At 41.3% G+C, this 17041-nt stretch overlaps 1 protein-coding gene across 1 annotated transcript; it reads right to left on the bottom strand.

Annotated features, from left to right (window-relative positions):
* Window positions 1–214: 214 nt before the first annotated feature.
* Window positions 215–13407, bottom strand: LOC135476514 (replication protein A 70 kDa DNA-binding subunit-like). Its single transcript, XM_064756556.1, has 16 exons — window positions 13282–13407; window positions 12682–12760; window positions 10808–10916; window positions 10451–10554; window positions 9275–9337; window positions 8850–8991; window positions 8369–8540; window positions 7165–7357; window positions 6197–6336; window positions 5662–5731; window positions 4814–4963; window positions 4161–4288; window positions 3274–3387; window positions 2398–2505; window positions 1619–1705; window positions 215–1108 (listed from the first exon to the last, which is right to left on the bottom strand). Exons 1-16 carry the CDS (start codon window positions 13351–13353, stop codon window positions 1004–1006), a joined length of 1836 nt encoding a protein of 611 aa, XP_064612626.1. The 5' UTR covers window positions 13354–13407; the 3' UTR covers window positions 215–1003.
* Window positions 13408–17041: the final 3634 nt, after the last annotated feature.

The following is a 17041-nucleotide window of genomic DNA, read 5'->3' on the forward strand; positions in this document are numbered from 1 at the left end:
AGGATATATAATATGGCTTTGAGCTGAATATTTTTCTTCTTATCCCTTAAAACAACAACCCTGTATTTGAGTTCCTTTTCTGATACGCATCCTTTAGTACAGACCTGTCATGAATACCTGATGGTTGTGAGACACTGGTGTAAAAACTATAGATGTAGAACAAAGTAATATTCAGAGAAATAAAAGCAACAAAGACAGGAAAATTTGTTTGTGTACACATATATTTGTGTTACAAAAGAAAGTGTGAGAGCTAACCTCATTCCTTAAGACATCATTTTACACGCAAGCCTTCGTGTCAACAGATAGTGATCAATGAAAAAAACATCTCCATTTCAAGTGAAGACAAACCGACCCGTACTCTGAGCTCCTTACTTGTTTGATCTGAAGATGCTATATACATCTATAATACTAGAGCTAAAATACGACATACATTGGGAGATTTCTACCAGAAATTGAACGCAAAGTCAGAACTGCTAACAAGATACCTTGTAACTGGTTGTTTAAAAAATTGGCACTCTCACTCCAACACTGCTACGGGCATCATTACTCTGTACACCCTATCTGAACAGACCCACTCCCCTCCCCAATTCATTCACGCTAGTGCGGTGATATGGTAAGGAGTGTTCACGAGCTTAACCTTTTTTTTTCACAAATCTACTCTACAGTTTCTCTCCTGAATGTTTGAAAATTACACTAATTCTCAAACACCTTAAGACTGGCATACCCTAAAGTGATTAGAGTGTAAAGTTTCTTCTAAGAAGGCTGTAAACCAAAGAGCTAATATAATAAAGTATTCACTCAACCAGCCCTAACCAGCATACCAAAAATGGGAGCTGTAATTTCTCATATCCCCAAAATCCTTTCATACTTGTCAGCAGAAATTTTCGATCTGTCCCTGATAAGGAGTCCATAAAATATGGCAATGGCAACAGCACAAGTCACAAAGCTGACAGGACATCACATGAATTTTTCCATTTGCTCCGAAAACGTTTTTCCCTCCTCCTCACAATGAAGACATTTTGTTTATTTCCTCCACCAGCCGCTTCCCGTGCTCGACCCAGTCGATTGGTGCTGCATTCACACAAACTGTCTTCAAGCGACTTTCATCCTGAAAACAAGCGATCAATTGACGAAAATATTAGTCCGGGATTTCGATTTTGTATTATACTCCAGTCATGGTACAACACTGTTCTTAAAAGTTCATTTTATTATTAACATAGAGGTTTGACAAGTTTCAAAGCTTATTTCTGAACACTGATAGAATATATGGCAAGGTGTTCATTTTTTCCTAATTTCATTGTTTTTTCGAGCTATCATTCAGATGATGGTGGGCATCCTTGTTTTAGGAAGCTGGAATGAGAGGAGTTACCTTTGGCAAGGTACTGGTGACTCAAAAACAATGAGAGAAATGTACCAGTGAACATCCTAGTTCTGATGTACCGATATGCACACCATACTGGTGGCAGACAACTACACAAGTATTCTTCCATGAACAAACATGGCTCAAATAGGTCACCAATGACTCAGAAACAACAACAGAACAGGAATCCACAAATCCCCTGGCCAAGGCCATGGAATGAGTTCAATATTAAAATGGTTTGATTTAATAAATACTCACGTTGTATGTTTCCACCTTGGCTCGTAGCTTAAAAATGTAGGTCTTGAACAAGGCTTGCTGGAAAACCTGGTCAAAAGCTACTTCATTCTGAAAGATGACAAAAAACCATTCACGTACAAAGTGATACCTGGCCATACTGTTTACCAGAGGATGATTTAATGCTGTACCGACATGCATTTCACTTACACAATGGCAGTCATTGAACCAATGGAAACCAGCCAGTACCCGAAGGAAACCAGCTAGCACCCGAATGAAACCAGCCAGTACCTGAAGGAAACCAGCCAGTACCCGAAGGAAACTACTTTTTTTAACCAGGTATCTGCCAAAAGGTCTCAGCGGATTCATCACTTTGATGCTGAACGCAGCTGAATCAGTAGTCAGGGGGCCAACTGGCAGAAGCAAACGAGATGCTCATATTCATGAAGGATTAAGGCCCTCCATCAATGCAAAATCTTTGCAATAAGTTGTACTCTCATGATCTCCATACATTTTTGACAGATGATCTTGGTAAACAAGTGGCATACAATATAACATATGAATATTTCCAAAATTGTCACGTCAGAATTGTGGCACAAAATTCTGTGTAAATACTGTGAAATCTGTTCTGTTGAACTTTAAATCATTATGAAGGCTAAATCAGAAGAAAAAGAATGGTTATGGCCTAACACCACATCAGTAATATTTCAACCGTATCTTGGCTATAAAAACCAACCAAACAAAACTTTACAATTGCCTTGTTTGTGTTTAATGGTCACTGCAGAAACAAAAGCGTATCTTACAGATTCTCTCATATCCCCGAGCTGGTCCGCTCCAGCACCTAACAGCATTTCTGCAGACTCCTGGAAACACGTCACCCACTGGTTGTCTGAGAAATCAGACAAGTTAGCCTGCAAAACAAATAAGATGTTAATATGATTTAATATTTATTTCACTCCAGTTAAATGATACATTGATAAAATATTTGACTCCATGCTGGAGGATCCCAGAACTTTACTGGGATTCCCTTACTTGATATGCAAGAAACCGTATGATGTAAGCTAACTAATGACTTCAGTTGTGAAAGGCTATACTGGGACGACATAGGAACACACCTTTGCCACATACAATCAACAGGAGCAAAAACAATGAGATTATAAAGTTACGCATTACCACAAAAGTAAACACAAAAAATTGCATTTCTCCCTTGTTGTTCATTAGATGCACTAACCATGTGAGAAAAGATGTGTGTTGTTCACTAGATGCACTAACCATGTGAGAGAAGATGTGTACATTGTTCATTAGATGCACTAACCATGTGAGAAAAGATGTGTGTTGTTCACTAGATGCACTAACCATGTGAGAGAAGATTTGTACATTGTTCATTAGATGCACTAACCATGTGAGAAAAAATGTGTGTATGTTGTTCATTAGATGCACTAACCATGTGAGAAAAGAGAAACTGTATCCCTGTTACAATTACACGAATGTTTTCCAAAACGAGCAGATCAGGCACCCAAAAATGAGAAGAATTACAGTACAATGTATGTGCTAAAAAAAAAAAAAAAAATTAAGGCAAACTGAATCTTAAAACCTGACATTTGGCCTTAGACTATGGACAAAATAACCTGTGACCAAAAGAGCTTTTACGCTTACAGAGACCATACACAACAACATACTGATAGAATCATCCTCCATTTGTGGTTGGGGAATTCCTTCTGACACTTCTCACACCGGTACAAACCGTTCCCTTGATCCACAACCTTCTTGTTACAGTTCTCTGAGGGACACGCCTGAGAAAAGCAGAAATAAAAACTAACAGATCTCTGAGGGACACGCCTGAGAAAAGCAGAATATAAACTAACAGTTCTCTGAGGGACATGCCTGAGAAAAGCAGAATAGAAACTAACAGTTCTCTGAGGGACACGCCTGAGAAAAGCAGAAATAAAGACTTATGGTTCTCTGAGGGACACGCCTGAGAAAAGCAGAAATAGAAACTAACAGTTCTCTGAGGGACACGCCTGAGGAAAGCAGAATAGAAACTAACAGTTCTCTGAGGGACACGCTTGAGAAAAGCAGAAATAGAAACTAACAGTTCTCTGAGGGACACGCCTGAGAAAAGCAGAAACAGAAACTAACAGTTCTCTAAAGGAAATGCCTGAGAAAAGCAGAGACAAAAACTAAAGTTACATCACTTAACACAAGACAATTTTTATGCCAGAGAGGCATGTTATGGCAGGGGATACCTATAGCAAGCTTTTAAACCACAAGCCCTGGAATCTGCAAGTCAAGTTACAATGGGATACAGATGCAGAAAACCACCAGAAAGCCAGCACTAGGGAACACAAATGCATTTAAACATTATGGGGAAATTCCTAAGTAGAGCTTGTTTCTTGGAGTTGAGGATTAACTCTCCACTTCAGGTTTTCATTTTCTTTCTGGACATAATGTATTTCAACAAATATAATAAGTACAGAGCAGTGAGCAAATCACAAAAGCTGAATTTGAACAAAATGGCTCCTGGTTTGAAGATGTTCTCACTATGGTCTAGAATTTGTCACCTTACCTGATACATGCAGTTTTCTTTGCGCAGGAAGAGTACAGTCCCCTTGGCTGTGAAGTAGTCAGCTTTGTCTCCATGACCCAGGTTCTCAGTCTTAACTTGTGAGAAGTATTTCCAGTTTGTGCTAGAACCTGTTCGAAGTTTGAACATATGATTGGATGGAATCTTTCTTTTTGACAGGTAAAAACTAAACCTGTTAATCTATTAATTATAACACAAGATTAGGTTAATTTATACACAAGATATTTCTACCCCAGACTTGCCACTTAAACGAAAACATCCATACCACTGAACCTTATAAAAAAGTCATCAATTCAGCTGACCAAATGGACAGCAAAGTTTGCTCCTATTTCTAACTGTTGTCATCAGAATTTTTTCTTTAAATATAAAGGATGAGATGTGATTTTCTTTGCTATGTTTAAGCTACCACACACGGTCCACTTTTCATCACCTGATACAAACCCCAATTACCGAATGCACCACAGCTAACAATCAGTATTACTGATGTTATAAGACATAACTGGGTCAATAATTCTATTTCATACACTTAAAAAAAAGATGGTTTTTTGGTTCCAATACACACATGCAATTGGAAGTAGGGGGAAAAAAAACCCAAAACAAAAATGTGCCTGATACCCTGAAAGTGTTGAACCTACCTGCCCCAGCCCCCATTCCTCCCTCGTTCCTGTATCCTGTGAAGTCCATGTTCTGGCCTACCTTGTCATACCACCCCCTCAACATTTGAGCCTCTCGGATGTCTGGGTTCACAATCATCTGACTGCTGGCCAAACAAGACAGTGAGCGACCTGAAGCACATGAAAACAAGGACGGACATATTTCTATTCGTTTCTACATATTACATGTTTTCACTTTTATCAGGCCAATGAGCTAATATCCACGTTCTCAAAAAAGCTTCTTTTTTGTATAAAATAAATAAAAACATGTCTGTTTTTAACACTGTACTCAAGGCTTTGTGACTTGTATGACTACAGTCAGGTAAAGATCAGAGTGACTGAAGTGAACAACCCCGCTTTGCCACCAGAGCCTGGAGTAAACAACCCCGCTTTGCCACTGGTGCCTGGAGTAAACGACCCTGCTTTGCCACCAGTGCCGGAGTGAATGACCCCGCTTTGCCACCAGTGCCTGGAGTAAACAACCCTGCTTTGCCACCAGTGCCGGAGTGAATGACCCCGCTTTGCTACCAGTGCCTGACAAATCTTCTGATTTACAGCTACAGACAAAGCAGTGCGAGCTCGTTGACCAAGGCAGGACAAAACGGTCGCAGCGAGCCTGCATTTTAACCGTCTAAGCCAGCAAGGACCACCCACCCTCAATGTATTAGTTTCTACTGTCAGGTCGTTTTGTCCTTCAATTGATGTCATAATGAGCTGGGAACGGAACGCTTGATGCTAATAAAATGGCCCCAAGGTCCTGGCAGCATTTGACAGGTACCCAAGGCTTGCTTGAAAACCCAGAAAACACTGCCCCACGTCTGATGTTTTACCTCCGTAGTCAGAGAGTCTGCAGCCTTTAACAGCCATCACCTGTGAGCCCTTCATCTCAAACGACTCAGCCTGCAGTCAGAAAACACAATATAATATAATAAGCAGAGAAAAACAAGTAAGGTATAGTTGAAAAACATAGGCTTCACAAAAAGTATAATATTATTAGTCAACACAGAATAATGTCTTCAGAATATGCTTGAATAAACGCCTTGGAAACATGCTAAAAAGTTGAAGAACTACAGTAATTCCATTTTATCTAGAACTCATCAATCCTACTTTGCCATTTTATGGTGGGGTAATTCTAAGTCGCAGCACTGGCCAACAGACGCAAAATTGACCTACAACATGTTACACTTGCTCACTATCCTGGCATGGTGGCTGTTGTCTTTTCATACAGTGAGACAGGGAAAAAAAACCTGCATCCTCTCAGACTATGAGGAGAACTCCTAGAACATGTGACCCAATTCAAAGGACTATGTCACTGCCACCCCCCCCCCCCCCCCCCACTCCAGGATTCCTGACTAGTTTCCTCACCTCATTCCCCCAGAGTGTCAAATTCACCCCCATCCCCGATTGGTCCACGAGCTGCAGCTCTCGTTTGGAGATCTCTCTGTTACTCTGGCGACCCACCACGGTGCCAACATCTCCTGCAGACCTCACGACCCCGATGACATCTGTAATACAAACACCACAAGACAGGCTTGGTAACTGAGGGCATCAGAACATGAACCGTGGATAGAAATGGGGAAAACTTCAAGTCTGATTCAAGCAGTGTGCTCTTTCCTTCTTCCCTGTGTTATGCAATTCTTTCTGTATAGTTGCGCCTGTAGAGCAAAGAAGTAGTTCACAAGCATTACAGTGCAAAGGTCGAGAATGATTTTTTTCTCAAGTGAACAGCTTTGAACTGGCTTTGTGTAGCCTGTAAATTTTCAGCACTCACGTCCACTGCGACTTACTGATCACCTAAATCCCCTAAATACACCTAAATACAGACTGAGAATTGTTTTGTCTACATCAGACAGGTGAGGTTTATGGGTGGGAAAAATTGGTGTGGCTGAAATAAACCACCAGCCTTTGGCAACTACCTGATGGCTTTCTGACTCTGAGCCATAAGCGAAGCATCCAGCAGATCTCCAGAAAGGTTCAGTGTGAGGAAAACAGATGACCTAAATAATCCGCACAATGAACTTTGCAACTTTAGTGAAAACAAACAAATCATTTTTGGCATCACTTTCAGGACAAATGTTTGCACAATCTCCACTAGAAAAAGTGCTTTAGATTTACAGTATATCTTTTCCATTGGCTTTGCTTTCAACATGCTGGGTTTGAACACAGTCTCACTGTGACTAAACTCTTATGGAGATCTGAGAAATGCCGAATCAAGACTATTCCTGACATATGTTTTAACACTATACAGGAAGAAATCTGCATAAATTGCAAAGATGACGTCACAATTCTTTTCAACAGGCATGGCACTACTCATCTGTACAAGTGATTCTCACCTATAAGAGCCCCAGGTTGGTGGCTATCTAATTTATTGATTTCCACAAAGTCAAAGGTCATAGTTGGGAGGTCAACAGACTCGTCACACAGCTCAATCATCGTGTCAGAGTTGAAGGTCATCTCGTAGTCGTTGTTGATAGAGGTGTACTGTTTGTTGGCCGTCTTCAGTGTGCCTTTGCTGATGTAATATACCTGGGAAGAAATAAAAGGATAATATTTATAACATGTGGGAAGAAAATGGAATCCCTGAATGAAATAACTACACAACAATAGAACACTACAAGAAATGCCATTTTCTTGTTTCTGTGTCAGAGTTACAAATAGCCCATGGACTGAGTCTCTTACACGCTAACAAGTCTGACAGAGCGACAAGTACAGCAAATGACCTAAAATATTGCCCAAAACAAAGAAGCTTTTCACAGGCAAATAAATGTCATTAAAATATTATTGGTGCAGAAAAAACTTTCCAAAGGGATCCTCATCCCACCTGCAAGGCAAAGTTCAAATCTACTTTCTAAGATCACTAAAACATTCAGAATCAGGCAAAATGAGAAAATTTAAAGTCATTTACAAAAGATATATGTTGTAATCAATAATGTTTCAATTAGATAACGATGGTCAGACTTACGCTGTCTTGTGAACAGGGCCCACAGTCCGAATAACGATGGTCAGACTTACGCGGTCTAGTGAACAGGGCCCACAGTCCGAATAACGATGGTCAGCCTTATGTGGTCTTGTGAACAGGGCCCACAGTCCGAATAACGATGGTCAGACTTAAGCTGTCTTGTGAACAGGGCCCACTGTCCGAATAACGATGGACAGCCTTACGCTGTCTTGTGAATAGGGCCCACAGTCCGAATAACGATGGTCAGCCTTACGCTGTCTTGTGAACAGGGCCCACTGTCCGAATAACGATGGTCAGACTTACGCTGTCTTGTGAACAGGGCCCACAGTCCGAGGCAGACTTACTGATGGGCCAGGACACCAGAAAAAAAAACGGTGACCTCTCAGGGACTTACCTTGTTGACCTTTCGGGCTTACCTTGTTGACCTCTCATGGGATTACCTTGCTGATCTCTTAAGGGCTTACCCTGTTGACCTCTCAAGGACCTACTTTGTTGACCTCTCATGGGCTTACCCTGTTGACCTCTCATGGGCTTACCTTGTTAACCTGGCTTGCCTTGTTGACCTCTCATGGGCTTACCTTGTTGACCTCCAGAAAGTCGTAGAATTTGTCCACAGCATCGTTAAATCCCGTGGCTCGAATCTCTCCACTCTCATCCAGGAGGTTGACACTGAACAGCTTCCCTTCACCCCGAGAGTTGCTCCATGTGCGGATAGAGGACTTGTTGGTGACGCGTGCCCGAATTCTCCATCTGGAAGCGTAACACCACAACCATGGTCAGGGACGGCTTTTCAGCAATTCAAATCAACTTGATAAACACTGTCCAGTTCTCAAGAACAAATATACACTTTCCTGATATTGATCTTTAACAATGATCAATTACATCCTGTGAAGAGTAAATTTTGTTTTGAGTGAAAGTTTCCCATGACAAAATAGTCTTTTTTTTTTTTTATTTACCCTTTTTTTTTGGTCCTTTCTGGTATCATAATACAAATATATTTATTCGAACATATTTCATATTAAAGACTGTTAAAGTGCATATTTCCCATTTCTACTTTACCTGTTCTGGTAAGGTGTGAGGCTAATGATGGAATGAATCCGTCCCCCACCCCCAGGGGTACCAGGTGTGTCCATGACCTTCTTACCATAAGGAGCTGGAGGACCATGTTTGCTTGTGTTGTTGTTGTTGTTGTTCATTCCACCTGAAGACAAGAAGATTGATGAGCGAATGTCAGTATCGCGAGAAACTGATTGGAAACATGTATCCATGTATGTTTTACTTACTTATTCGGTTAGTTGGGCTTCTACCCCAGCATAACACCAGTTAGGTTTACAGGTAAATGAAATTTTCACTTATGCAATGCCAGTCAGGTTTAAGGTTGGAGGAAACTGGGATAAACCACTGACCTTCAGTAGATCACAGACACACTTCCCAAATGTGATGTTCAGATGCAGTACAAAAGTGTGGAAGTTTATACCAGTTACCTGTGAATTTGTTGGTGGCGTGTCCATTCTGCACAGGTGCTTGCTGCTGGACTGGGGCCGGATCTGGAATCAAAACAGTTATAAAACAGATAAGAAGTTTTGTACCAAAACATGACAAGTGGGAGCCTCCATGGCCATGACCCATGAGCAATGCGGTTGTTGTAGGTTCCAGTCCAGCTCATGCTGGCTTCCCCTCTGGCTGTACATGGAAAGGTCTGCAAGCACCCTCCAAACTATGCCCAGTTTCCTCCCACCATAATGCTGGACACCATCGTATAAGTGAACTATTCTTGAATACTGTGTAAAACACCATCTAAATAAAAAATAAATAAATAAACATGACTGACACTTAGATCTTCCCATTACCCTATTTTGTCAACATTTTCACGTTCACCTGGTGTTTTTAGAATATCAAGAGCATGTATACTCTTGTGCGTCTTTGTGTACTCAAAAACAATTGTTTTTTTTTAGTAAAGATATGACATTAGCTTAACCCACCACACAAATTAACTCCATAATCGTAACATCAATGTGGATAAATTGCATCCAAAGATTACCTTAAACATGTTAATGGGTTGAAGTAATAGGATAGCCCAGTGTGACAAAGCAAGGAATACCACATGAAAGATTCCACATTACATGACACCAAATACAGAAATTCTGTGTACAACATTTCGGTTTTGAGGAAATGATCAATAACAAAGGAATTCTGTAACAAACAAAGGAAAACATGTCACATAGAGAGGAAACCACAAAAAAAACAAGGAACATACCATTCTGTAGCACACAGAGAAAAACACGACCACCATCTTGGCAAGTGGCTAAACCATTGTAAGATAAAGCTGAAGACAAGTAAACACTGTCAGGACTGAACAGCAAATCCCATGGCAAGGGCAACTGGACAAGGGGAATTCAACATGGGGCAACTGCACAAGGGGTAGCTCAACAAGGGGCAACTCGACAAGGGGTAACTCAACAAAGGGCAATTCAACATGGGGCAACTCAACAAGGGGAGAGCACTTTTAACTACATGAATTTGCAGTGTAACAACCCTCGAATTTCCACCATGACATCCTTCAAAAAAAAAAACCTTCACAAATGGAAATGACAAATTTTATTTTATTAAGTACATACTTTACCCACCAGGCAGGTATGTGCGCAAGGGGGATAACTCACTTGAGCTCTGTTCACCAGGCCTGTACTGCTGTGGGTTTCCAATTCTCTGACCGACCTCTTGGCCCCGTGCCAACACAGTTATCCCTAACAGAATCATCACACGTCTACAAACAGAATCATCACATGTCTACAATAGAATCATCAAGGCACAGTCCAAGTGCTTCCAAAGTACTGGTTCATCAAAAACAGCAGCTAGTACATAAATGTTAATTGTCTAGTTGAAATATATACCATATTTGTTTATTTCTGTTTTCTTACACATGTACATAAAATAGCAGGTCGACAAACAGAATTATCACATGTCTACAAACAGGTTTATTTTCTTATGCATGCACCTAAAATAACATGAGAGCTCACCGGTCAGGCTGGATGACATTAGCCATGTACTTGTCTATCCGCAGCACAGCCAGACTGTCCATCTCTCCTGACTCCACCATGCTGTTCATTTGTGTGGCCAACATGGCATCTGGAACAACAAACCACAAACACTTTACTCACAATATCCAACACAACACGTTTTAACCTTCTTGTCTTTAACTCTTCTCATGACAATGCCTACTGGTAGCAGACCAGATTAAATGTATATATTTCAGTCTCACTGGAGCCACTCGCCGCAAACACCAGAAATGACGCCTCATCCAGTCACATCATACTGAAACCTGGTCGACCAGTACTTGGCCTAGTCATCTTATGCTAAGAGCCAAGCGAGGTAGTGCAAGGATTCCTGAATTAGCCTGTCCGATATCCCAAACAAATACACATGTACATGGTTTTACAGAAAACTAGCATCACTTGTGATCTCTGTAAGTGTAACTACATGTAGTACCTCACAAAGAAAACTGATGCTGCAGGTAAAGTTGATCATTCTAAAACATATCTGATTCAGAGTACCCTATTTCTTCAATCTTTTCACATGTTTACCTTGTGTTGTTTTCAGCATATTTTTTTTTAGTATTTCTTTAGTCAGATTCTAACAATTATATTTTCTGTGAAGCACTGATGTCAGCAAAATCCTCCGAAACAGATTTCATCACTATAATCAGTCAAGGTTGATAAACTACATTCAAATTTTACCTCAACTGTACAAAATGGTTAAAGAAATAATCTCTGTGGCTACTTCGCTAGTCTTCTCACATTTATTTGATTTGTGTTTTACGCTGTATTCAAGAATAATTCACTTATATGACGGTGGTGAGCATGATGGTGGAAGGAAACTGGACAGAGCCTGGGGAAAACCCCCAAGACCATACACGGGTTGCTTCAGGTGAGGAAGCCAGCATGAGCTAGACTTGAACTCAAAGCATTAGTGGGAGGCTCCTGGATCATTGCCCCACGCTGGCATGCTAACCACCTCGGCCACAGAGGCCCCTGGGTCATTGCCCCATGCTGGCGTGCTAACCATCTCGGCCACGGAGGCCCCTGGGTCATTGCCCCACGCTGGCAAGGAAAACCACCTTGGCCACGGAGGCCCTGGGTCAATGCCCCACCCTGGCAGGATAACCTCCTCGGCCACGGAGGCCCCTGGGTCATTGCAACACGCTGTCACGATAACCACCTCGGCCACTGAGACCCCTGGGTCATTGCCCACCCTAGCAGGATAACCACCTCAGCCACGGAGGCCCCTTGGTCATTGTCCCATGCTGGCGTGCTCACCATCTTGGCCACGGAGGCCCATGGGTCATTGCCCCACCCTGGCAGGATAACCACGGAGGCCACTGGGTCATTGCTCACCCTGGCAGGATAACCTCCTCGGCCACGGAGGCCCCTGGGTCATTGCCCACCCTGGCAAGGATAACCACCTCGGCCACGGAGGCCCCTGGGTCATTGCAACACGCTGTCGTGATAACCACCTCGGCCACTGAGACCCCTGGGTCATTGCCCACCCTGGCGGGATAACCACCTCGGCCACGGAGGCCCCTGGGTCATTGCCCACCCTGGCAGGATAACCACCTCGGCTACGGAGACCCCTGGGTCATTGCGCCACGCTGGCGCGCTAACCTCCTCGGCCACAGAGGCCCCTGGGTCATTGCCCACCCTGGCAGGATAACCACCTCGGCCACGGAGGCCCCTGGGTCATTGCACTATGCTGTCGTGATAACCACCTCGGCCACGGACGCCCTTCTATACACATTAATGATCTTCAAACATACTGACACCTGAATTATGTGAATTCTGATTTCTTCATTACAGCCTCTTGAAGTTCTTAACCAGACAAAATGGCCATGACATACGTGAGTAGCTGTGCTTCCCGTCCGACAACAGTAGCCTGTATCTGTCTGCATTACCAGATCCTGTGATCTTCTTAGAGCTCTGAAACAAACAAAAATTCTTTAAGGTTTAACATTCAAATGATATTTTTCAATTGATAGATGATTATAATCATATGCAACGGCCATCAAGTTTTATGGCAGAGGAGACCTGAAAACTATCTGATCTAAAGCCACAACCAAACATAGGTCAGGGGGAGAGTCTTTGAGACGGCCAATTCTGACAACATTAACATGGAAGAGATGCAGAAAACTTTTATCTTTCACAGCAAATTCATCTGTGATGTATGCCCCAACTATGGAAGGCATGTGCACTGGTGCTAACTTTTATCTTACTAGTACTTGTGGGTAACTACATGTAATTAGATTTACCCTCTATCCATCTATTCTATGTACGTACCTGTTCCACGTGTATCTATTTAAGCTATGTAAATGACAATGTCATACAGAGCAAGCTTTGTGGCGTTTTATTCTGCCAGAAAGCTTCATGGTTGAAACTCTTCCTGCGTTCCATACATGGCAAATGAACAAAATCACATTATCCATTAAACTACCAATGCTTACCAGGAGTTGAAGAACGGGCTTCTCCACCTGTTCCCCATTTATCACCCTCTGTAACAGACAAAACAACATCATGCTGAACGAGTCCAGTCAGTGGCACTGAGGCTATGTTATCGCTCACTGATGACGGTACAACAGTCCCAGATAAAAGCTATTGTAGTGTACATTCTATCAGTCCTTTCAATGAAAGGATTATTCTTACTCATGCCCAAATAGGCAAAGGCGACCAGTTAACTGTTTGGCCAGATCACAAACAGCACTATCCATTATTGCCATCAAAATGTCTTGGCTGTTCGCCTGGCGATTATTGTCATTATGAAAACGGAAGGTCTGTGATGTAAGCTCAGTGTTGTCATGTGCTATCAGACTGAAACAATTTCCTAACTGGCCATCTTAACCAAACGGATTGGTCAGCAGAAACAAGAAAAGTCTGCTCAATGGTCCTACCCTGATTTGTACAGGCACTCTCAACAGAGATCAGTCAGTCAGTCCTAATCTACCTAGTAGCAGCTAGGTGTCAGATCCATGTTTAACAACACCTAACTGCTATGAATCAGTTCAGAATTTTATGAACATCTCAATGTGCAGAATCAGTTTGAAAAACATGCGATGTGAAGCTCTCATGTCATACAAGGTTTAACAATAAATAAATCTGATTCTGAAGTAGTGCAGACGAAACGATTCAAAGACGTTGACCTTTAACTTCCGTTACACTCAGTCAAGAGATTCAAAATACTGATTATAGAGTTTAAAAGATTCAAAAGTATGCTATAAGCTGGAGAAGTACTGAATATATTTCAGTACAACTCAATTCTGAAAAGGACACTTCTTGTGAAATATTTAGAGCTCAGGACGTCTTTATCAGTTTGGTATGAAAGTGTTGTTTAAACTAGATGTTCACGCCATGCTCTACAGTAAGTACAACAACTATCTCATCATAAACTCTACTGCCAGACATACATCAGCTTCGGCTTTCTTCTTCTTCTTCCGCATAATCTGTAGGACACACTCTCTAGAAAGTTGTACGAGAACCCCAATTCCATATATTACTTTCAGCACCCGATCACAGCGAAGTATACTTCCACGACTTTTACTGTTACATGCATCCACAATCCGTGGATAGAGCGCTCTAACATTTTACAAGCTATATGTTTCTTCGTTTTAAAAGTATCAGGTTTTAATCCGTTTTATCCCATTTGAAGGAAAAATTTGTACAGAGAATTGTGATGTATATGTACTGTTTTAATATTTAATATTGTTTGATTGATGTTAACAAGGAAATAGTGTTAATTAAAAAATTAATCATTAAATTACATTTGATATCCTTTGTTTATGTATTACGTCACTCATATAAATAGTTGACTGGATAGAACCTGGATCTCAAGGCTTCGAAGCCAAAACCGACTGAGTTACCGGGACAGTTGATCATTCATAAGGTTAATGTGGGACATGGAAATTAATGACTTTGTCTTATTAATTCTATTGGGTCAAAATTAAACTATTATATGTTTGATGTTACGCTACTAACCCTTCACAAAGGCCCCGACAAAATTCTTTTTTTTAGTGTTTTGACAGATGCCAGCTTTTTAAATTATGTTTCAGTTAATTAATTTTTTTTTTTGTCATTGCTGATCGTTTGAATTGTTAATCTGTTTATTTGTGACATGCCCTCTTTCCAGATATAAAATCTCCTCTCCTGCTGTTGAACAAAGCCAGCCTTATAGCGCTTCAATGGGTACCGTATCGGATATCCACAGATCAAGACAGGCCTATCTGTGAAGTGTTTTCACCTGTATCCATTTAGATACCCGTAAAAGTGTTTCTGTACTTTTTATTACCTTACTGAACTGATGACCAGTGTCATTGTGTTTCCATAGGGAGTCAAGATTTCAAATTAATGACGGCAAAATAGGGAATTCTTTGTGATCTAATTCTTTTTGCCACTTTATACCTTAAAAACAGACCTGTTTGGTGAAACCGAATTGGAGAGAATTGTGACTCTGGTATTTAAACAAATACCATTGAAAAGAGTATGCATTTCCTCGCAGGTGTATGCCATAAATAAAATTCTAACATGTGCCTCAAGTTGATGAATTATAAATAAAGCCAGCGCCAATATTCGCTGTGGGCGACTCCATTTTGCCTAAAAACTAGTCCTGAAGACTTCTGTGTCAGGAGGAGATTGCTGTCGGAAACTGCTGAAGTGCAGTTTGTACATTTCTGGTAGAACTTTTCTTCCCAGAAGGTAGTGAACAGTACAGTTCGTTTTCCGCTTGACGATCGGGAAACCGGAATGTTGGGTGTAGGTTCCGAGTTTACACGAACAAGCTGGCAGTTTTCACGACTATCATTGGCTGAGAGGCCACACACTCCCAGCATAAATTACAAGGTGTTAAACATGGAGGACGTTACGGACTCAGCGATTTATGCCAGCTTTGCCGTTTTCAGGCTTACGTGTATGGCGAGGAAAAAAGGCAAAAATTATGCAGCAGGCATCACCAGATAGAAAAAAATGTGCTCTTTTCAGCCTATAGTGTCATTTTTTACAAGTTTTCTGCTCCTTTGAAGTAAATTTGAAATTTTACATGTTTTCATCAAACACTTTACATGTCTTGGTTGTAGCCAAGTCTTCACTTAAGATGAGCGATAGCTCTCCCAATAAGATATCAGGGAAACAATTTGAAGGGGAGCTACAACTCGGCCAACTGCATGTAGGGAAGCTTTTTCTACTTGTTGAAAGGACTGTCTTAAGATTTTTCCTACCTGAGAAACCAGGCAGCCTGTTATGAATAAAGCAGTACCAATTAGGTAAAATATCTTGGTAGACTGGAATTCACATACATCTGCATACCCACCAGATTTGATCCGCCTATTCATGACTCAGATAATGACATCTCAAACCCCCAGTTTACTCCCCAATACAGAGAAGAGACCTCACTAACACTGCGTGAATCATTTAATGAGAGTTGGCATTTTACCCGACTTGTAATGAAGCCAATTTTGATGCGATGAAGATAATGAAATTAATTCAATTTATAAACAGCAGATAAACAGACACAATGCGTTGCTGTGAAGGTGAAAGAGAGTAGCTTAGACAATCATATTTTCCTGACAAAAACATAAAAATGAACAATATATCGTTTGCAACTGGCAGAAATCCATCATAGAGTGAGTGGAACTTTTAACAAGACATCTCATTCAGAAAATTTGGGGTATTGAATGAGGGAACCAAGCCATTTTTCGAAAGAGGACACACCTTTTTGTTCACTATTTCGCAAATTTGAGCTGAAAATAAGGAAAGAGTGCATAGAAATCTGTGGATTGCAGGTCCTAATCAATTGTGCTTCCAGGGAAGCTAGCAAGGACAAATGGTTTCAAAACTTTCTTTGACCAGCATTCAGTATCAAAACAAAATTCACAATGGAGACAGCACTTTCTCTTGTTTGGATTTCCTATGTTGTTGTGGTTTCGTATCGCGCCACAGCTCTACATCATAACTTGACAGCGGCAGGAGAGAAACTCGAAAACCAAGTGAACAGGAGCAGCAACACTGACACAATAATTAAAACGCATGGAATTTCCGCTGTTATCTTTTGGTGAACATGTTTACCTCGATAGCACCCGTCGTTAGGCTGAATGACATTGTACGCTCGTCGTTTTGTTTTCCCTTCAGTGATCAAGTTTTGCTGAAATGGCGGGAATGAATGAAAGTGGCTCTCGTACACTGGCGCGCTGGATGTGACTTCCGGTTAGTAGCCTAAAC

The sequence above is a fragment of the Liolophura sinensis genome, chromosome 10 (assembly GCF_032854445.1).
Source record: "Liolophura sinensis isolate JHLJ2023 chromosome 10, CUHK_Ljap_v2, whole genome shotgun sequence".
Lineage (NCBI taxonomy): Eukaryota > Metazoa > Mollusca > Polyplacophora > Chitonida > Chitonidae > Liolophura > Liolophura sinensis.